At 32.9% G+C, this 21,100-nt stretch overlaps 3 protein-coding genes across 5 annotated transcripts; all 3 read right to left on the bottom strand.

Annotated features, from left to right (window-relative positions):
* On the bottom strand, positions 1-2,654 carry LOC110647761 (probable E3 ubiquitin-protein ligase XERICO). 3 transcript variants are annotated; one of them, XM_058128947.1, is made up of 3 exons: positions 1,549-2,654; positions 707-870; positions 1-612 (listed from the first exon to the last, which is right to left on the bottom strand). In XM_058128947.1, exons 1-3 carry the CDS (start codon positions 1,938-1,940, stop codon positions 476-478), a joined length of 693 nt encoding a protein of 230 aa, XP_057984930.1. In that variant the 5' UTR covers positions 1,941-2,654; the 3' UTR covers positions 1-475. The 3 variants fall into 3 exon arrangements, with proteins under 3 accessions (XP_057984930.1, XP_021657421.1, XP_021657425.1); XM_021801729.2 differs by lacking the exon at positions 707-870 and having other exon boundaries at positions 1-279; positions 1,549-2,638; XM_021801733.2 differs by lacking the exon at positions 707-870 and having other exon boundaries at positions 1-279; positions 1,599-2,638.
* Positions 2,655-3,052: 398 nt separating this feature from the next.
* LOC110647763 (uncharacterized) lies at positions 3,053-9,908 on the bottom strand. Its single transcript, XM_021801737.2, has 15 exons — positions 9,610-9,908; positions 8,616-8,779; positions 8,336-8,447; positions 8,012-8,170; positions 6,097-6,201; positions 5,272-5,355; positions 5,079-5,194; positions 4,866-4,967; positions 4,669-4,782; positions 4,528-4,584; positions 4,342-4,408; positions 4,166-4,219; positions 3,987-4,061; positions 3,849-3,884; positions 3,053-3,267 (listed from the first exon to the last, which is right to left on the bottom strand). Exons 2-15 carry the CDS (start codon positions 8,633-8,635, stop codon positions 3,154-3,156), a joined length of 1,215 nt encoding a protein of 404 aa, XP_021657429.2. The 5' UTR covers positions 8,636-8,779; positions 9,610-9,908; the 3' UTR covers positions 3,053-3,153.
* A 5,203-nt stretch (positions 9,909-15,111) lies between these two features.
* Positions 15,112-20,595, bottom strand: LOC110651858 (chloroplast sensor kinase, chloroplastic). Its single transcript, XM_021807324.2, has 9 exons — positions 19,980-20,595; positions 19,702-19,863; positions 19,294-19,611; positions 18,719-18,784; positions 18,551-18,619; positions 18,359-18,451; positions 17,738-17,967; positions 17,162-17,438; positions 15,112-15,606 (listed from the first exon to the last, which is right to left on the bottom strand). Exons 1-9 carry the CDS (start codon positions 20,514-20,516, stop codon positions 15,352-15,354), a joined length of 2,007 nt encoding a protein of 668 aa, XP_021663016.2. The 5' UTR covers positions 20,517-20,595; the 3' UTR covers positions 15,112-15,351.
* Between the last annotated feature and the right edge of the window lie 505 nt (positions 20,596-21,100).

The raw sequence follows: 21,100 nt of genomic DNA, 5'->3' as shown, positions 1-21,100 counted from the left end.
TGGTAAGCATATCAATTTATTGATTCAGCACTTGCAAGTTGATCCAGAAATTTCAAGAAATAGAGTCTTGGCCGTAAAGGTTTGAAAGTGTACAGCATAGTTAGGCTTGAACCTAACTTGCTTGTACAACCAAACAAGCCTACAGATTCAAATCACAAATTTGATTAGAACTTCATCAGGATTTTGACTTCAAAGGATAGCTTCTATCCTTCAATTGTTTCCTCTGATATGTGTTTATGGGCACATGGAGATTTTTCCACACCAGCACAGAGGATATTCCTGAAAAGGCATAAAGATACATACAGATGATTGCTTTAGAAATTCGCCAATAACATCTCAACTTAGTCTAAAGTGCATAGCTGATTTCTTCACTTTACAGATTCTTTTGTTCAGAAACTTGTCAAAAGGTGAAGGTATCAGATTCAATCTTATCTTTCTGGAATAATACTGGACTATAAAAACCGAGTTCTTGACATCAAAATATATAGTTGTTCCATAGCCTGTCCATTATAAGCAAAGCAAAAGTGAGAGAAAATGTCATTTTCCCAGAATCATCATCACCATCATCAAGCCAAACATCACAACAATTGGGAGGTATCATATGATAGCTTCCTGCAGGGTTCATCATTCAACAATGGGTATGAGTATTTTCTTGATCCACCAGCAAGGAATAATAATCGTGTTACAGAATATGATCAGAAAGCACCTGTTTGTGTTAGGATTGGTGATAAAGAGATATGTAATGAAAGTGTTGATGCCGTAACTGAGGAGTTCATTAAGTTGGAGCATAAGAAGTTTGGATTTAACAAGTGGATGAGTGCTGGCTGAGAAATCACAACCACAATCCATCTATGCACTAAAGCATCCATCCTGGAAAATTTCTTCCCAGTCATAAATAAATAACTCTATGTGCCTACAATAAGACTTTGTATTTCCTTAATTCTCTTGGTTTGATCCTATATATATATATTATTGGTTTCTATATGTATATGTATTGATTATTGGTTTCTCAGTATATAGCCTTTGTGTTTCCTTTTTTCTTTTTTTTCATTTTTCATTTGGAGACTCAGTCCTTTTTTATTATGACCACAATGAGATGGCTAATTGAACTAGATTAAAGCTTTATCTAGCTTAACAGTAGCAAACTTAATTTAGTCCAGTGATAAGTCAGATGTCCTTGCTTTCTAATTATGTAAGGAACTGAACTTAAACGAAAGACTTGCATGGCACAAACTAAACAAATTATGTTAAAAATGGCTGAATTTCTTGATGCTTTATTTGGAAATGTTTTTGTCACTTGTACACACTGAAATTTGAGGTATGCAAATGGAACAAAACACAAAATCAAAGCAAGACATTGTTATGTAATATAATCACCTCTCACTAGTTTTACTAAAAAAAAAAAAAAATCCATGCAACGCAACAAAAGTGAAGAAAAATATTCTTCCCCAAAAACCTAAACAAGCATCCATTTTAGGTCAAAAATTTCCATCAATCTAGAGAATTGATCTACAAAGAGGGCAGGTACTATGTTTATTGTCAAACCACCTGTCTAAGCACTTTTTGTGGAAGAAATGCTTGCAAGACAGTTCACTCACCTCCTCTTCAGCTTCAAACCCACAAAGACATACACAACATTCCACTGTAGCACCACCAGCCCGACCACTGCCACCGCCACTGCCACCACCACTGCCACTGGGACTATTGGGGGTGGTCAAGGATTTGAACTGGGTTATTGAAATTCTTCTCTCTCTTGCATTTTCTTGAGGAATAATACGCCCATCTGGGTCTTGCTCATAATCTTGTGGAGTCCAATTAGCACCCATCACTTGGAGCACAGACCTGACCATGTTCTTGAATAAAGCTACTGATATAACCGTGTTCATTACCAGCACGGGAAGCACTCCTTCAGCTGCACAAGGGAAACTTGAGAGCCCCATACTAGCTAGCTAATTCTTTCCTTCTTGTTCCAAGAAACTTGCGTACCCACAAAAGGAAAACACTTTCCCTTGCTAGATTGCTAAGAAGTGGAAGAGGAGAGACCAAAGAAGCAAGCAATTTGCCTCCACATAAAAAGAAAAAAGAGGTAAAGAAAGAGAGCTCAGTAGCCTAAAACTGACAAAGCTGGTGTACATACATAAAACAGGAGAGGGTGAGGCCCATTTAAGACCTCAAGACTCGAGTGCAAAATTAACCACCAGAAACCCTAGTTGGACAGTTCCAAGATGGGGTTACACGTGTGTGACGCTTGTAGGAAATGTGAAGAAAGGGCTGATTAATGATTGAACGGTAATGGAGAGAAAAAACAAAGAGCTCGAGGGAAGTGGTCAAGACTCGAGATGGATGCTTTCGCAGGGACAGAAGAAGGGTAATTTGGAGCAGCACACGCGTGGCTTTAGCTTACTGGGGGGTAAAGGAGGTGGTGCCTGGTGGCTGCTTAGGTTAGCAGCCGAAGTTTCTTGATTCCTAGTAGCTGCGTCAAGCTTCACTTTTATTTTTTGTCTTCTCTTTTCTCTTTGACAGTGGGTTGGTGTTGTGTTTCTGTTGCAGGTTCTTTCACCATAACTAGATCTTCATTTCTTGATAAATTCTTTACTCATTTTGTGTACAAACTTCTATAGTTTATCATAGCTTATAATAAAAAGTCATTCATTTTCTTTTATTCATTTGTCTTCAAACTCAAGAAATTTTCTTGAGTGCATATGCGTTGGTATTTATTGGGCAAAAGCAAGTGAAGGATTGCAATCTGCATTTCTTGATACAATCAGTCAAACACATTCACATCACATGGAATCTAATCTTCAAAAACACATCCCCCACCTAATGCCATCTCATGGAATCATATGCCTACGCCATGCTCATACTTAGATTTGAAACCGAAATTGATTTAATTTAATTCAAGCTGATTTTAATCCAATTAGAATCCGTTGATTCAATTTAATTTACCACTGAATTGAATATTTAAACTGAAAAAAAAAAGATTAATGGAGAAATGAAGTGACAAATATATAAATATATATATATATATATATATATATATATTACAAGGGAATTATTTAGTAAATAAATAACTGTTATTATTACAAGAATAAATTCTACATATGTATGTGTAAAGATGCTAGTGTACACCCAGCTTCTGTAATTGCTGTCTGGCTAATGAACTGTGGAATTGGAAGATTCAATTGCCTTTGATCTAAAATATGCTTCTTCTGCATTTGTCATCCGGTTTTGGAACATAGTCCACTCCTTTCTGCACCTCTCTCTCACCTGCCATTAATATAGAGGGCTCATTGTATTTCATAAACAGGTTAATGAGAATAACAATTTCACATTTGCAATTACCTGCTCCAGTTTTACACAAGCAAACTCGTGACGTTTCAACAAGAATATTTTAGTGTTGTCACATGTTGGTTTGAAATAAGGTACTTGTGCTAAATGTAAGACTTTGACAAACTTTCTCTTCTTAAGCTAACTTTTAGGGTAGAGTTAAACTCAGTCTATTTTCTCTATATTTAATATAAAGGAACAGCACCGAGACAGCATGAGAGAGCCTGTCGGGAAAGAACGAAAGTTCTCGTACTATTTTTGCACTTGGCCACTCATTCCTACTTGATATTAATACATGGCATGCATGACAATTTTTCCAAAAAAAAGGAACAGATGCAATGCACAAAAAATCTCTATTGCATGTTATGCTCATGGAGTGTCTGATAAGAAGTACTAAGTAACTCAGCGTAACAGCAAGTGCTTAGACCTTTTCACCACAAAGAGAGACAAGTGGGGAGCGGTTCATAAACACAGCTATGAAAAAAAAGAAGTGAATCAAGTAAGAAATTTGCTTTGCGTACCGTTTGCCATGGTGCCTTCCCATTTTGTGACTCACCCTAGCAGAAGTAACCAAGTGGTAAGCACTTAATTCCAGCACGTATAAAGATGGTAAGGGAAGGAAGAGGAAGTTGACCAAAACCTAGGATATATCCCTTTACCTGGTTTCCAAGCGAGGGAATAGTTTGATGAACAATCCATTGAGAATCTACAACTCCTATCTTCTCATGAGCAGGCTGTTTTTAAGAGAAAAGTAATTTCATAGAAGAGTTTCATTAAGATTACACCAGTAAGAAATGAATTTTAAAAAATAAATCAAAGACAGAAGCAGATCACTTACCTCTACACATTTTCTAACGGCGAAGTCAAGACCCCATCCATGGACCAAGTCATTCTACAAATTTCCAGTTTATGGTAATCAAAATTCACTGTAACACAGTAATGGGCCAAGGAAAAAGAGAGAAAGGGAGGCCTAACAGGTTATGATAGGAATAAGGTTAGCACTACGTTATGTACCTGAATCATATGCCACACACAGCGCCATGCATTTCGTGAAAACACTGTAGCCATGATCTCAACAAAACTGTATCAACAAGGGTACAAACTCTTTAAGCATTTTGCACTCCACTGTAAGTTGAATCTTGGCAGGATATCCAATGGTATATAAAAATGATAACAACATAGATGGTCAAATTTTCATACGCTGCACAGGGTGGTAGATGTGGGTCAGTGCACCAGCCTGGTCTCTCTTCTGTTATTCTGGAAGGAATTCAGAGGAAAAAATTCAAAATTCGACCATAAATTAACATAATTATATGTATCTATATATCCAATCATGCTTACTTGTGAACTTCACGATCACCTCTTCTCTTTGTCATCTGCCAGGTTAATCCTTTGTTAGGGTCTAAACCAGGCTGTGAAATCTCCAAGCCATGCTTCTTCACTAGTTTTATATATCTGGAATTGCATAAAACATAACAAAGCTTTTAGTCCAAATTAAAAACAAATTCAAAAGGTGTTAATTTATATCTAACACTTACTCTTCTGCATTAAAATGCTCAACTCCCAGGTCCTCATCCCAGATAAATATGTAGTCATATGGCGCAACAATATCAGGATGCAGAAAACGCTTGGCATACCACCTAGGAACAAAAATTCAGAGTTTTTAATTACAGGTATTATGCAAAGAAACCACTGACATTTCATGCTATTAAACTTTAACCTGTGACCTCAAGTTTGCAAATGTTCCTTACCATTTGGTTTGCTTACGAGCACTCACATGAATAGCCTGCTTGGACCACTCAAATTCATCCCATTCACTCACCCGTCCATCGTAATGGAATAAAAGGACTGTAAAGTTCTCTGAAAACTGCAAGAGACAAAAATTTAGACACATATACATGCCTAGAAGTTCTCATGAATGCACGAGTGAAAGCACAGGCTAACCTTTTTAACATTTGCATCAATATTTTTCCTCTGATCATAACCAACAGTGAAGGTTACAAGATATTTTGGAGTGCTGGTCAAGTCCTGTAGATGCCAAATTGGCCAAACATACCAAGATTTCAATTAAAGACCTAGATGCTATATTTCAAATACAGAGGATGTCCACAGCAAATAAAAAGTAAAACAGAATGAAGAAAAATAAAAGCATCTAGCTAGAGAGAGAGAGAGAGAGAAAGAGATAGGAAAAGAAAAGCTCATCATTGTTCATGTCCTCTAGACTCTTCTTAGTGGTGGGTATGATAATAGACAGCAATTTGCATGAACACTATGTATCAATTAGAATATGCATTTTAGACATTACCATGTCCTCTATTTCTGAAAACTGAAATCCTGTTAGACAGCAGAGGAAATATCACAAGACAAAGAAGGCTGTAGGGATAGCCATCATTCCAAGATAGTATTGGGATCACCCCTTTCTATTTTGTTTTGTTTCATTTATTTGTCATTTTACTAGATTTTTTTTTTAGCTACAGCAGAATAGAATTTTGCTAGAGTTTATTATCACTATCACACCACTAGGAAAACTTTTTCCGTCTCAGTTCCTTGTCCCAACTCCCAACTATAAGATTACTATGTGCCATTGAGCCACCTGAAATTGTTTACCAACAGACATGCAAACAATTGTTACTCCATTCAAAGCAAAAGTCTCAGTCTGCTTATTTACAGTTAAATTAAATGCTGATATAAGTTAGAGAATTCCACGTATGAAAAGGGAATTCAAGTATAAAATTATATTACATATAAGAGTGATGGTAGAATACACACCTCGCTAGGCTTACCCCACAATCTACGTAAATAGAAATCTGACTCAGCCGCAATTATTCCTGGCGGCAGTCTTTCTGCACCACGGGGATTTGAAGGGACCCAAATCTGAGTAGTCATAAGGAAGCATACTATGAGTTAGAAAATTTTCGATATATACCACGTGTATTTCTTGGTCTTTTTCTCTTTAATGCCCATATCAGAAAGCTCTCTTTTTTCTTTTCTGAAAAAAGAGAATACTGCTACTCAGGTTGTGCAAATATCATCTAACACGAAAATTATAGAGGCACATTGCATGACAATGCATATAATGGATTTGCAGAAGGGTATACAAAAATACAATGGTAGTTCTGTGATAATCTACTGTTTCTTGCCATGAAGGAAACAAAAGAAAACATATAAGAACAGCAGTATGTAATAAATGAAAAATGCTCTTTAACGTTTAAAAAGAATAACAATGGGCTACCTATATGCAGCCATATCATGTATATTAAGCACACATAGCAGTGCTAAACATTCTTTTTGAGATAGGCAATGGTTAGATAAATGAATAACAATGGAGCTTTTTTCCTGTTGTGATTCTGGAAACAAGTGTATCATTCAACCGCAGTCATTACATCCCTTAATGAACCAATTCTACAGTTTTCTTGTAACAAAATGCCACAAGAAATAGGAGTTGATAGACGACCTCAGTTTGCATCCTTAGAAATAGATAAAGTTGATGCTTAGCATTCTTTGTCATTTAAGAAAGATATAAAAAATTAAAATTATATTATTTAAGTGTGAGAATGCAATTTCAATACTACCCAGGCACTCAAATATCATATGCTTTATCATGAGGAAAACTCAACTCAACTCAACTCAGCTAAGCCTTTATCCTAAGAATTTGGGGTCGGCTATATGGATTCTCTTTCTCCATTCTAAACGATTTTGGGTTAAATCCTCGGAAATGTGTAATGCTTCTAGGTTATGTTGTACTACTCTCCTCCAAGTTAGTTTAGGTCAACCCCTTCTTTTCTTTTTATCTCCTAACCTAATGTGCTCCACTTGTCTAACTGGAGCCTCCATATATCTACGCTTCACATGACCAAACTACCTCAATCTCCCTTCTCTCAACTTATCCTCAATTGGCATCACTCCTACCTTTTCTCTGATACTCTCATTACGAACTTTATCTAGTCTAGTATGACCACTCATCCACCTTAACATTAAAGATAAGGAAAATATAAGAACAAAAGCAACAATAAATTGGAAATTTAATCAAAAGACTTGCCAGCCCCTAATCAATCAGGTATGGTAGCTGATCTAAATATGAGCAAGAATGGCAGTAGGTTTGCACTTGTGATTCTTTTTTTTACCAGAAAAAGTAAGGTTCTGAACAAGGTAAGGCTAGTAGGCTCAGGCAGAATTCAAAATCTTAAGGACCAGCTAAAACAAATGCTTTCAAGCTTGAGGAGGATGCCCAAACAATACAAGAGAAGGAATTCTTACCTTATTCAGTTAATTTCTTTTCACTAAAATGACAATAGTCCTTTCCTTATATTTAACCTATTTCATCTCCTTTCAAGCCTGAATTTTCTCTTGGCAGTCCGCCACCTAAAACGATAAATACTTCCAAGACACCTCCTATAATCTCAAGCATAAAATATTTACAGAGGAAATTGTGGAATTTACTTCATAAAACCCCTTAGTGATTGAGTGGTGCCTAAATGATAGCACTCAAACACTTGCAACTAGTAGCATTTTGAGTTCCTTCCCAGTTGAAAAGACTTTCCTGTTCTTTATAGACCTCATTCTGGAAATGCATTCAAATAGACAAAGATCCAGAAAGCTCCTTAATAACAACAAAAACTCATACAGAAGAAATGTAGTGACTGAGAGCAGCATAAGAATGTTAAGAATAAGGTAAGTCACATACCTTTGATGTGTCATTCAGATTTTGCGCTTGATTTCTGTTGTTATTATCAGCCTTTCTTGAATACTGAGAACTGGATGGGGTTTCAGTGGGCAAGCCTAATTTTCTGTTATCAATGTATGAGAAATCAACAGAAGAAAGAAGGCTGGATGAGATATTCAGCTGCGAAATTTAAAAACAATGTAATGTTTAGCATCTAGCTTAAGAAAATATGAAGCAATTAAAAATTATAAGCATAACCATGTAGAAACTTGAGAAAGAAACCAACAAGAAGAAGACTTGATAAGAACAGAAAACTTGAAATAAATAACTGCTAAGTTTAGTTACCTTAGATAATGATAATGATGGAAAAGATACCCCTATCAAGAAGCCAAAACCTACTCCAAGAAAAGTTGTTATAAAAAGCCTTGTTGTCTCATTTGGTTTTTTAGCAACCATACTGTAGAAACAAAATAAAAACATCTGAATTATTACAGTTTCATCACATCTACATCTATGTAAACATTCTCAAAGAGAGAGAAAAACAACCAAACCAACTTAGGTAAAAATAAATAAATAAATAAAAGGTAAGCTCTTTCGATTGAAAAAAACATCAGAAGATCTGTACCTTCGTGAAATGATTCCCATTCTATTTACAGTTGTATCTGTATATTCACAAGGAATATGAGCAGCAATGTAACAATTGAAACTCGTGTGTTGTTTATTGGATCCTGAGTTGCCAATAATACATGAAACAGATAGAGACCTTCAGGGAAGGAATGCAGAAGCTAGCTACAGAACAGTAAATAGGATATCAGTGTCAGTCCATGAAAATTATTCATGAATCCAGAAGAAGAGTTTATCATAACGAGAAAACACTGTAATAACCAAGGTTGAAATTCAAATTGAAATTATGCAACATGATGAATAAGCAAGTGTATATCTTTTGAACCGTAAGCACATGTTTGTTTCTCACATATAATGTATTCTGTTAAAAAGTAAAGATGCCCTAATATAGAGCAAAAATCCGTGAGAAACCCAAATGATAAGGACTGCCAAGCTAAAGATTTCCTTTTATATCTTCTTTCCATAATACATACTCTCCAAAGGACTTTGCTTTTTCACAGCCTCAGAAAATTACTCAACGTAATTGACTAACATTTCCTCAAACACGACGATAAAACCATGTGCTCCTTCCCATGACCCTTTTAAAAGTAACTCTACTAGGCAGCTAACCATGTGGCTTATTTGAGAAAATAAACAAACTATTAAGGACCCAAGAGCCTCCATTTCAAACCCTCAAACTTATTTACCTCCATAATCAAGCAACCCTCATGACCTTTTTGACTAACATCCTTAATTTGTAATCAGCACAAAAACCCAGATCCCAGGTATTGGATTTAAGACGAAAAAACAACTCTACTTGCTTAGGTTGAAAAATATAGAAGTAAATAAGAAAATAGCTAGAATTGCTTGTAAATGAACTCAAATTATTTACTGGTAGCTCGAGAGAAATCAAAGGCAAGTAGTTAGTATCATAAGAAGCACTTTTCAAGTTCATTAAGCAAAAATCACAGCACTTGGCACAAAAACAACGTGAAAAAAAAAATGAAAAAACGCACCTGAATAAACAGATTCTGAAGGAGAAATCCACTTTCCGGAGAAATGAAATCTGGGCTCTAACAGAGTTGTTAAAATAAGAAAACTCGTGATCAACTACTGGAGTTTGAAAAACAGTGTGGAAAGAAGAAAGAGTATGAATTTGCCGGGAAAAAGGGAAAGCGCAGTGATTGGTGGTGGGTTTCTGTTTTCCGTTTTTCTGGTGAAGTTCTGGAAATGGAAAATTTGGATCTTGGAGAGAAAATCTATTCCATTTTTCTGTTATTTTGTTTTTCTGTGGAAGATATATATGTGTTTAAAACGCTTATCCTTTGGGTTGAATTTTCAATTCCAATTTTTGTACCTATATTTTAATTATAAAAATATTAAAATAAATAAAACAATTTTTTAAAAAAATAAATTATTATTCTAATTCTACCATTTATTATTATGAATATTTAAATTAAATAATAATTAATAAACTATATAATAAAAATAATAAAATTATTTTAAATTTAAATCTCCCTATTTCTTATACTTGTGAGAAAAAAAATTGATTACCTTCTAATTTTTTAATTAACTATTAAATTAATAAAAATAAATAAAATGATGAAGATATATGAGAAAAATAAAATTTATAAAAACCAAATTTCTTTGTTTTTTCTGATTTTGTCTTCCTCAATGGAATGGAATAAAAGCAACCCAAATTGCAGCAATTTCATGCATCATAAGCATTCTTCTTTAAATATATATATATATTTTTTTATTTAAATGAAGGAAAATTTTTATGGGATTTTCAATGTTTTTATTTTCCATAGATGTTTAATCATTATACTAATAATTTCATTATTTTATATTTTTGTACTTGAAATTTTTAAAATTTTTAAAAATCATTGTGAAAAAATAAATCAATAATTTTATCATTTAATATATTGAGAGTAATAAAAAAATATGTTTCATAATTTATTATTTTATATGTTAAAGAAATAAATTAAATGAAATACATGTAATTTAAAAAATATGGCCTTAGCTTAGTGGGTATTCATGATATTATAATGGAATATATTTTAAATTTATTCAAAGAAATAATTTCCAAGAATGGTATTCATTATTTAAATATTTAATAAATGCATCACATTGTAGTAACATGTGCTTCAATTATTAGAATTCATTCATTTGGAGCCAAAGGCTGCTTCTTGCAATTTACATTTTTTATTATTTTGAAGAATTTAAATTAAAATTAATTTTTAATTTCAAATTAATTGAAATTAATTACATTAATTTTAAATTTTCTCATTTTTTATTATTTTCATTATTAAAACTAAATCATTCTTATTGACATTCTCTTATATAATATAATTAGTCTGATTATAATTTTATAATTTTATAAAAAAATTTAAAAAATCAATAAACTCTAATTCAATTATGATATTTTGATACCTAAAATTTTGAGTTTTTTTTTAATGGAAAATTGAAAATATTTAAAAATTGGTTGGCAACAAACCAAACCAACTAGGACCATCCAAAATAAAACCCACCTTTTAACTACAAAAGACCACACCCACTTCTTGCCAATCACCAAATTGCCTTTTTAAAGGGCAATGGTCCCAGAAGACCTATGACCCTCTCCTTGACTCCTTCAAATATGGTGGTTGTGATTCATGGAACCCAATGAGTGGGAAGTTTCCTCTTTATGTTTGGTTGAATTTTACCACAAATTTTGGAAATAGAAAATGAATTACATTATTTAATATGATACTACTTAAAATGTAGAATTTAATTAAATTTTATACGATTCATATTTAGTATAATTTTAGAATTTAAATTTATTCATACTCATTTTTTTAAAATAATTTAAAGAGTAAAATTAAAAAAAAAATGTAATTTTCTACAGAATTAAAATAAATCTTATATCTAATAAATTTATAATAATTAACAAACATATAAATCAACTAATAATATAATAATAACTATAAAATAAATTCACATGTCATATAATAAAATAGATTTATGTCACAACATAAATAGTATAATTATTAAATACATGATAAGCTTAAATATTAAAAAGTTAAGACAAGTATAAATATCAAATTTAATAAGGGCATTTCAGTCCCAAAAATGTTATTATGTAAAAATTGTGGAATTCATTTCAAATTACATCAAAACTAGTTGTTTGCCGTGGAGCATCTGTTATTTTATTTTAATAATATAAATTAATATATATTTTTATATTTTTCATAAATATATTATAAAATTATGTTAATGATAAGATTTTTAATTAATTATAATTTTATTTCAGGTGGTAATAATTTTTTAATGCTTGAAATTATAAAGTTCAGAATTTCAAAATTTTACATTCTCATTATGAGAACAAAGAGATTATTCGAGCATATCTAAACATATACCATGTTTACAGATGGATCCATCGTTACATTCCATTTAGGATTAGGAATAGGCCTAATAGTGCATGATACATTTTATTTTTTAATCAAAAGAATTTTGATAATTTCAACAAATTTTTTCTTGTTTATATACTCTTTTTTCAGTATGAGACAAGGTTTTAATAGTTGAAATTTAAAAAATTAAAAAAAAATTGATATTTAATATAATTAGTTAATTTTCGTATTTAAAAAATATAAAAATAAAAATAATAAAGAGTGTGGATGATTTTTTAAACAGTTTTAGTAACTTAAGCGGCACACTCTTTTATATATATATATATATATATATATAAGAGTCGATGAGAGTCGATGAGATCTGATTTTAGTTATAACCAATTTTTAGAATTGAATTCTTATAACTGAATTCTATTTTTTTAAATCAAACACATAAAATATGAAATTTAATTAAATTCCATAAAATTTTGTGTTTTGAAATTAAACTAAACAATAGGGTGTGCATTCGGTTCAAATCGAACCGAATCGAATTTAAATCAAAAAATTTGATTTTTATTGATTTTTGAATTTAGACTTGATTTTCAAGTTATTTGATCTAATTTTAACTTTGGTTTGAACCTAATAACCATTAATCAATGAAATTAAATAATTAATATATATATAATTAAATATAATTCATAATTTTTTTATAAAAATAAATCAATTCAAAAATCGATTCGGGTTGATTTAATTTGATTTGACTATATAAATTACTATTCAGTTTGATTCGATTTAATTGATTTTTTTCTCTTCAAAACCGAACCGAAATAACCGAAATTTTTATAATTCAAAATCGAACCGAATCGATTTAATTTTAAAATCGAATCGATTTAATTTTAAAATCAAATCGATTAAACCGAATTGACTCAATTCGATTCAATTTTTTAATTTAAACCGAATTCTGCTCGCTCCTACTAAACAAGCTCTTAATTATTTCCTTCAATGAAATTGTCAAGTATTATCTTAATAACACAGCGGGACACATGTCAAAGATTAATTTAAAATATAGTTACGTCACTCAAGAGTCTAATATTATTGGCTTCCTTTAAAATAAATCATATGTAAATAAAAAAAAATTAAATTTTTATATAATTAAACAATTTTTTGTGTGATTTTTATTTATTTTAAAATAAAATTTTTTAAATTATAAAAAGAAATCAATTCAACTGAATTTATATCATAATATAAAAGTTCAAAAAAAAAAAATCATCTTTTTGATATCTTGATTTGTTGAATTTTAAAATGGAGAGGGATTTTTCAAATTGAAGAATGACATATAAACAATTTCACTATCTTTGATAAGTCATAATATTAGAACCATTTTATACGTTCTTGAGAGAAAAAAATGATGCAATTTTTTCAGAAAAACAAAAATAATAGCCAATTAAGTGAGTGAAAGAGACGACTCTACTTGCCAATAATTCCAACAATGAATTGATTTAACGAGCAAATTAATATTTTGTTATATATTTTATTTTTAATTATATTTTATATAATTTTTTTAATATTTATTTTTAATTATATTTAAAATAAATTTATACATATATCAATTAAATTTCCTTTTTAAATAATTTTAATTATATAAAATTTAAAAAATATTTGTCTTTAATAACTCATAATATTAGAACCATTTAATGCGTTCTACTAAATGCTTGAAAGAAAAAATGAATGACGTAAGCTTTTAAGAAAAAGAAATTTAATGGCCAATTAAATGAGTAAAATAGACAACTCTACTAGAGAACAATAGACTGGCATCGTCTCGAAGCTCATCTCCTTTACCCGTATAACGGGATAACAGTAAATTCTTATCAAATGAGTCAAAAGCTTAACAAACAAGAATAGACAAAAAATGGAAAACAGCCAGCAATGAACAAATTGGGAAGAAACAAGGAGAGAGGACTTTGACATGGAAGCCGCCCTTCCTGCTTATTCTAAGTGCCACCTTATCGTCAACGACAAATGATGCAGTTAAAGAACAAGAAGAGAGCTAGCAGCTAACCCATCCAAATGGCCACTGTTTGTGGAACTTTGATGCCTATTCTCTCCTTTTTCTAAAAGAAAATAGTGGTTTACTTGTGGATGACTTAGGCTTTGTTTTTTTATATTAAAAAATATTTTTAATTATATAATTAAAAAATAATAATTATTTACTATAAAAATAATTTAGTTGATAAACAGTTTGAGCATGGCCTCTTAATTTTTAAATTAGTTATATTATATGTAATTTCACTTTTGATTACTAAATAAATTAATATATGAAAGGTTGTCTCGCTGTAAAAGATTAAAATTGAAATTAGATTGTTTAATTAAATGTAAATAAAATTGGAATTGTATTTGAAATTGAAGTAAACAATGGAATGAAAGCCAATACTGGAGTCTTGAATTGATAAGATTGCCCAGTCTTTTGTTGATTGTGTAATTAGTTAGTTAGTTGTTGAAATTTTCCTTTAGCACTGCCGTAAATATTTATAGTTGCACCTTATTGTCCTTAGAAGATTCTGGAACTTGCACCACTCCATGTCTTACAATCGACCCATAAAAAAAAATGAATTAATTTAATTATTTTTAGTTCAAATAATAATAAAATAATTTTTTAAATTGCTAATTTTTTTTTAAAAGTTTTTTTTTTTATTTTTTTTATCGTAAAGTTTAGTGTTAAATGTCGCGTTAGCTTGTGGGCCAAGGGGGCAGATGGACTTGTTGAAGAAAATTCGCAAGGCTTCTAACCTACAAACCCAACACTGTAGGTGCAATGAAAACTTCTTCAGCATGCTCGGAGATGGCTGGTCGCTGGGCACCAAATCTGGTGCACCATCCTTTTGAGTCTTATCTAGGGGTTTCTTGACAGTAACATCTCCCTCATCGTCTCATAAAATATATCTTTCTCGTTCATTCCTTTTGGAGTTTCTTCCTTACATGGTCAGAAAAATTGTGGCGATAGTTTTAAGCCCCGCAACTATTTATGGCCTGTCCACTGAGCCCAATGGCCCAGAATCAGGTACTCATGTGGTTGCAAATTCACAAATAGAACCCAGCTGAGGTTCTCAAAATCAAATGCAACATTCTCCCCATTTTAGCTGATTTTTCACATTTAGTTGACAGTAATTATAACATTCTATCAACTTGAGTTACGAATACACAATAAAATGTTCGTTATTTACATGTAAGTAACTGCATATGCAGTAAGAATGCAATAGATCTGTACAGAATCCCCTCAAATTTCACCCATGAATGCTTTGGATAAGAGAATTTCTGATCACTATGACCAACTCATCATTATTATTCTTTTTTTCACAAACTAGGCTGACTCTCTGCGGGTGCTACTCTATTCTATGTCTCGTGTGCAGTGTCATTTAGGTCAGACAATGTAGCAAAGGAAGGAAGCCAGACTTCTATCCGGGTTCCACCAGCTCCAAGAGCTGCATCTGTGAACCGAGGTGATATCACACGGACAACACAACCATAACTCTCAAGTATCTCACGAGCAACAGTCAGCCCAGCGACAAAATTCCAAGTCATGTTGTCTTCAATCTTATTTTCTGAAAAAAGCTCTGCTCCAAATGGTACTAGCGAATGCATCTGGGTCTGCAGGTGTATTTATCAACAAAACACCATATTAGGTCAACAACATGGGCCACAATGAAAGCATACTTAGGTTAGACAATGCAATACTCTATGAGCAATAAAATTTTCCATTGGATTCTTTTTTTTGTGACCCCAAGTAGTTCTCGCATTTTTCAACAAAGTAACATGAACACAAAACAGACAGGAGAGTTGCATTGAAGGATTTTAACATAACATTGGATCCATGAAAGCATAATTGTGGGTCTCAATTTAGTGTAGTGTATGGATTATAACTCATAAGAGGGTGATTCTGGAAATTGAATTGATAAGTGAGCTCACCCACCCAAACCAATGGATTCAGGCCTCATTTAGGTTTGAAGTTAGAAGGCCAAAAAAGCGCTTTTTGAAAAAAACATTATTTTAGATACTGTTGAAAAAGCCATTTAGTGGTTTTGAAGTTCTTTTGACTGATGCAAGTCAAATTTAATTTCAAAATAATTTTTAAAACCCTTTAACCAACATATTTAAGGAAGTGTTTTTCTCAACAACAACAACAACAACAATGCTAAACAAAACCTTTGATGCTCCTCATAGGTCATAGCAACTTGATCACACACATTCAACAGTAAATGTTCAGCCTTGAGAAGTTGTAGTCAATCATGTTTATAAGAAGGTTAACGTGTGTGTGGATTGGCTTGCAAGTGTTGCTGGAAAGCTAAGGGTTGAGAGTTTGCTGCTTCTTGTCTAATCCTCCAGCAAGAATGGCAGAGGTGCTAACTGCTAAGGAATGTTTCAATCCCTAGGTTGAATCCTAAGCAGTTTTGAGCTTTAAGCCCCATTAATGACCATAATAATGATAATAATAATAATAATAATGGCAATAATAATAATAATAATAATTTAAAAACCTGAGAAATGGTAGTTGTAATGCAAGTACATAACTAATAGAAAATTACAAAAATAAGAATAAATTTTTGTATTTAAGTATTCAAGAAAATTTTTGGCACAAACAAGTTACTACTAAACCCAAAAGCCAATTAGGCAAGCTTCCCAAGCTGTAATATTGCAAAGATAAAACATTTACTGCACAATGGAACACATTTAGGATCATAAATTCATAACAAAAGCCTCAAAAGCTATAGATTATGAAAATGGATAAAATTTAATAATTAACACCTCTTAACAGGCTCAAATCCTAACTGATACCAAAAAATTGTTTTCCTATTCCTTCAATCTAATTTGAACCTCTTATTCTGAAAAGTTTATTTCTTCAGGCCAAACCGTCACAAAAAGACACCACAGATGATACTTCAGATAATTGGTCTGATCAATTTATGATTCTCACTAATGCCATTTCTATCTTTCTTTTCCCCTAACTTTCTCATATGATGAAACTATGTTCACTTGATGTTTGGTATGCGAAAGCATCACATTTCCCATATTGCACAAAGATGCAATTTAACTATGGGTGTGCTATGCATGTGGTGACTGGTGAATGAGTAAAGAAAATTTAGGGATTCCAACAGCTAACTTGAATAAGCAAAAGCTAGTTGCTTGAAAGCATTGGCATGCTTACCATATAGTGCATATCAGGGCCATCATCATCAATAACTACAAGGGCACCACCACCTGCAGGTGCTTCAGTAGACACAATTTCAACCTTACCCTTAACATGCGTACGCAACAATGCGCCTTCAATTAAATTGCTCAAAGCCTGGCGCAAAGCTGGCTCTTCCACAGCAACTTGCAAAGATTGACAGATTTCAGTGAGCTCTACACTGCGTTGCTGATTGCAGGCAAGAGGTTGCACTGCCTCAACCAAATCTGACAGCACCTCAGAAACATTGCAAGGTCTTCCTGACACAATTACAAGCATAAGCAAGAGGATTTTTATATTTAAAAAACATGGATTAAGTTAAAAACTTAAAATTCAATTGTCTGTGAAGCTAGAAAACAGAATGGACCGGGTTTAAGTTTCATGTCATGTCATACTCAAATTAACCACCCCACATGCTAAGGGGGAGAGAGAGGAGCAGAGAGATACAGAAAGTGAAATACTGATGTCAGCATCAATTGCCCACATACTAGATCCATGGCATAGATTTTAGCCGTGTATCACCCAACTTGAGGAATTTATGCTAGGAAAACCTACCTTATTACATGTTGTTGTAAGGAAGTAAGTGCCAAAGGTGGCATGGGCATCTCTAAGTCCCTGGTTGCAGCATTTAGCGAAGAAGATTCACTGGAATTTTGCAAATTATTACTGTTGCCTGTGTCTCTAGGAAAGCTATCTGATAAGCGAGACCTCAATGACTCATCATTGTGATAAGTGGACTTGTGAATTTTCTTCAATGCCTTTTCATTATAGAGCATTATATTGGCCTATAGAAAATCACAGAAGAGAAAATTATTACGCGTATAGTTGCAATATCTGAATTCAGCTACAATTTTATGAATTTGTTATTGTGACGACAAATGGATTGTGAGACAAAGCAATCACTCAAAGGACACTTCTTTTTTTTTTTTTTTTGGAGCTGGGACTTGTTGGGTGGGGGCGGGGGGGGGGGGGTGTTGGTTGTGGTGTGGTTTGTGGGGAGAGAGAGATCTAAAGAAACACATTTTCAATAGATAACAAGTAACTAAGTACCCAAAAGAAAAAGAAAAAAAAAGTTGAAATGAATTCAAAGACATGATCATGCAAATGCCTCAACATGTGTTTGCTTGTGAATTGTTATGCATGAGAGAGAGAGAGAGAGAGAGAGAGAAAGAGTGCCTTTGTCAAGTAAACAGCATCCTGGAGTTCTTGAAGAGCATCTTTCATTTGTTCACCCTGTACCAGTATGTCTTCAATAATGTCATAAGAAATCTGCAATAACATATCCTTCCTGCATGAATATAACATAAACAGGAGGGGAAAAAAGAAAGAAACTTAAAAAAATAAATCCAGCTAATAAAAAAGCATTACCTCACTTCTCTTCAAGTGGGTGGACAACATTTTACTCAAAGTTCGAATGCTAGAAAGAGGACCACGGATCTGTGAGAAATTTGTTGAGCAGGTAATCATAATGTCTTTACTAAATTACTTGATAGCTGCAAAAATCAAAACAAAAACATAGCATATAAAATAGTTTACCTGTTCAACTAGATTACTCATTCTAACATTATTTTGCCAAGATGATTGTTGGAGTAACATTGCTTTCTGCAGAATAAAGCCAGAATATTAAATTAATCAAGGCCATAAAAAGACCAAAAGCACAATGAAATGTCCAATGTTCTGTATACAGAACCCAGTTTTCCACATAGACCAAGCAAAATACAAAATAATATGCAAGCAACTGGGAACAATAAAAAAGAAGAGCAAGTGAAGAAGACCATAAAGAAAATACCATGGTAAGGCCGTGTAAGATAACTTTCCCACTAAATTACAAAAACAATGCAGAGACTTAAAATTCCATGTTTGTGTTGTCGGCTAGATGTTTGTGTTCTCGGCTAGGCACTCAAATGAGAAATAAAGTTAGATGCATCAAATTGAAATGCAATAGCATACGCCATGTGGCAAATTACAAGCAATTGAGCGAGTATCTTCTAGTATTAGGGAAAAAAAAGGTCTGGGCAAAAATAAATAAATAAATAAATATGAATATCAACAAACAGGTTCTACCAATCTTTATTTAGAATTAATAGTGCAGAAAGAAAATGGTAAGGTACCTGATCCATAACATACGCCATAGCCAGAGAGCGAGAGATATTAATAGCATTCAATCTCTGCTCAGCAGTGAAGTTATATACTCTCAATGGCTGATCATCTAAAGTCTGAATTCCCCATGATTTCTCATCTGAGCTTGAAGGCAAAGCATAGGCTTCCTCTGGAGATGGCAAGTGAATCAAATCATGACCCTCAGTCCGTGCATTCCCACATGATTTGTTCATTTCCATCATTGGTAACTCAGCAACCAAGAATCCAACAACAAATGGGTGTTTCACCATTGGAAACACAAAAGCCTTATGCTCAGTCATAAATTCTACCTACAATTCAAGTGCAACTTTCATTCTAAATCCATTAAACAAGCAAACTGCACATAAGAGTGGAGCTAAGTGAGAAATTGGTGAACATACTTGTTGATTGGAGAGTGCAGCTTCAGCAGCGCGTAAACCAGTGGGAATATTGAAGGTACCAACTAATATTACAATATCTGATGCATTTACTCCTGGATAAGATATTATTCTACGCAGCTCTAGACGGTCCATAACGTAACTTCCCGCAGGCCTCACATAAACCTGCACGCATATAATAAACAAACATCAATCAAGCTAAATTTGTGGTATTTTCAGCTTAATTTTCGTTTTCTTTCGGTTTCCATCTTTTTCTCAGCAACCAAACAGAGAGAACTAACCGAAAGAGTAGCATTGGGATCGACGATTCTGCGAAAGAGGTCCAACTGTTCGACGCAAAGTCTCTGAAAGTCCAGACTCGGAAACACCAACTCGCTCTTTTCAGCCTTCTCAATACGCTGCACAAACTCCACAGGAGAATTGGAGCCTCTGCGAATGGCAGAAGCAACCGCGGAGGCGGAGGACACCAGCTCCGCTGCTCCTTCTGGTTCATCATCGGGAAGCGCGCGAGTCACGTGATGGAGCAAGTTAGGATTTTGAAGAGAAGGCTCACTGCTGCTGACGTTGTTAGCAGTGTTGGTGGTAAGCGAAGAGGTTGAAGAAGTGGAAGCGTTGGTGGCGAGGAGATGAAGCGGTCTTAGGGAAGAGAAGCAGCTACTGCCGGTGGTGGTGGTGGTGGTGGTGGCGGTGCTGGAAGGGTGCGGTTTCAGGGAATTAGCGGAGGAGAACAGAGGGTTGGCAGAGGTAGAAGCAGCGGCAGTGGAAGCGTGATTGGGGTTAGAGAGAGGAGTCTGCAGACCAATGGCGGAGAGTAGCATTGTTGGTGCTGTGAAGAAAATTCGAGTCCAGCGAAGTACTTGCTGATGGATGAAAATTGTATTTTCGTTAGAAGCTGAAATCGCAACGCGTTAGATGCTTGGTTTTTAATTCTAATACGACAGCGTTTACCGAGCCTGGACGGGATCGGGCCAGACCTGATCGGGCCCAAGTATAAAAGACAATTCAGATCAATTTAGTCCGTTCAAAATAATCAAAAAAATTATTTAAAATATAAAATATATTTTTTTAATATAAAAAATTAATATATTTTTTTAATTATCTATATTTTATAAATTTTACTATAAAAAAAATTTAATCCAATAAATTTGATTTAAAATTATAAAATTTTTTATATGTAATTTATAATGTAGAGAGTTGAATTAATTTTTATAAAATTATATTTTTAAAGAAAAATTATTATTTAATTTTTTTATTTTAATAAAATTAATTTTTTAAATTTTTTATATTTAAAAAATACATATATACTTTTATTCTATCTATTTTTTAATCCCTCTGTTTATTTTAAATTAAATTTTATGGATCAATATATTTAAAGGATGAAAAATTATTATTATAATAAATA

Source organism: Hevea brasiliensis, chromosome 10 (genome assembly GCF_030052815.1).
Source record: "Hevea brasiliensis isolate MT/VB/25A 57/8 chromosome 10, ASM3005281v1, whole genome shotgun sequence".
NCBI classification, from domain to species: Eukaryota; Viridiplantae; Streptophyta; class Magnoliopsida; order Malpighiales; family Euphorbiaceae; genus Hevea; species Hevea brasiliensis.
Note: the sequence above shows the minus strand (reverse complement) of the source record. Positions and strands in the feature narration are given on the sequence as shown.

Bases quoted from the DNA above. Each gene is read 5' to 3' on its own strand.
- LOC110647761 (XM_058128947.1), bottom strand. From the start codon at position 1,940: ATGGGGCTCTCAAGTTTCCCTTGTGCAGCTGAAGGAGTGCTTCCCGTG. The intron at 871-1,548 runs GTGGTTTGACAA...GAAATTTTCCAG, and splicing joins CACAAAAAGTGCTTAGACAG to GATGGATGCTTTAGTGCATA. The intron at 613-706 runs GTGCTTTCTGAT...TGAACCCTGCAG, and splicing joins ACCAATCCTAACACAAACAG to GAAGCTATCATATGATACCT.
- LOC110647763 (XM_021801737.2), bottom strand. From the start codon at position 8,635: ATGGGAATCATTTCACGAAG. The intron at 6,202-8,011 runs GTATGTGACTTA...ATGACTACTCAG, and splicing joins ATCTGAATGACACATCAAAG to ATTTGGGTCCCTTCAAATCC. The intron at 4,968-5,078 runs GTAAGGAACATT...TTTTGTTCCTAG, and splicing joins GCTCGTAAGCAAACCAAATG to GTGGTATGCCAAGCGTTTTC.
- LOC110651858 (XM_021807324.2), bottom strand. From the start codon at position 20,516: ATGCTACTCTCCGCCATTGGTCTGCAGACTCCTCTCTCTAACCCCAAT. The intron at 17,968-18,358 runs GCACTCTTTCTC...GATTTTCTATAG, and splicing joins ATGCTGTTTACTTGACAAAG to GCCAATATAATGCTCTATAA. The intron at 15,607-17,161 runs GTAAGCATGCCA...ATACACCTGCAG, and splicing joins GCCCTGATATGCACTATATG to ACCCAGATGCATTCGCTAGT.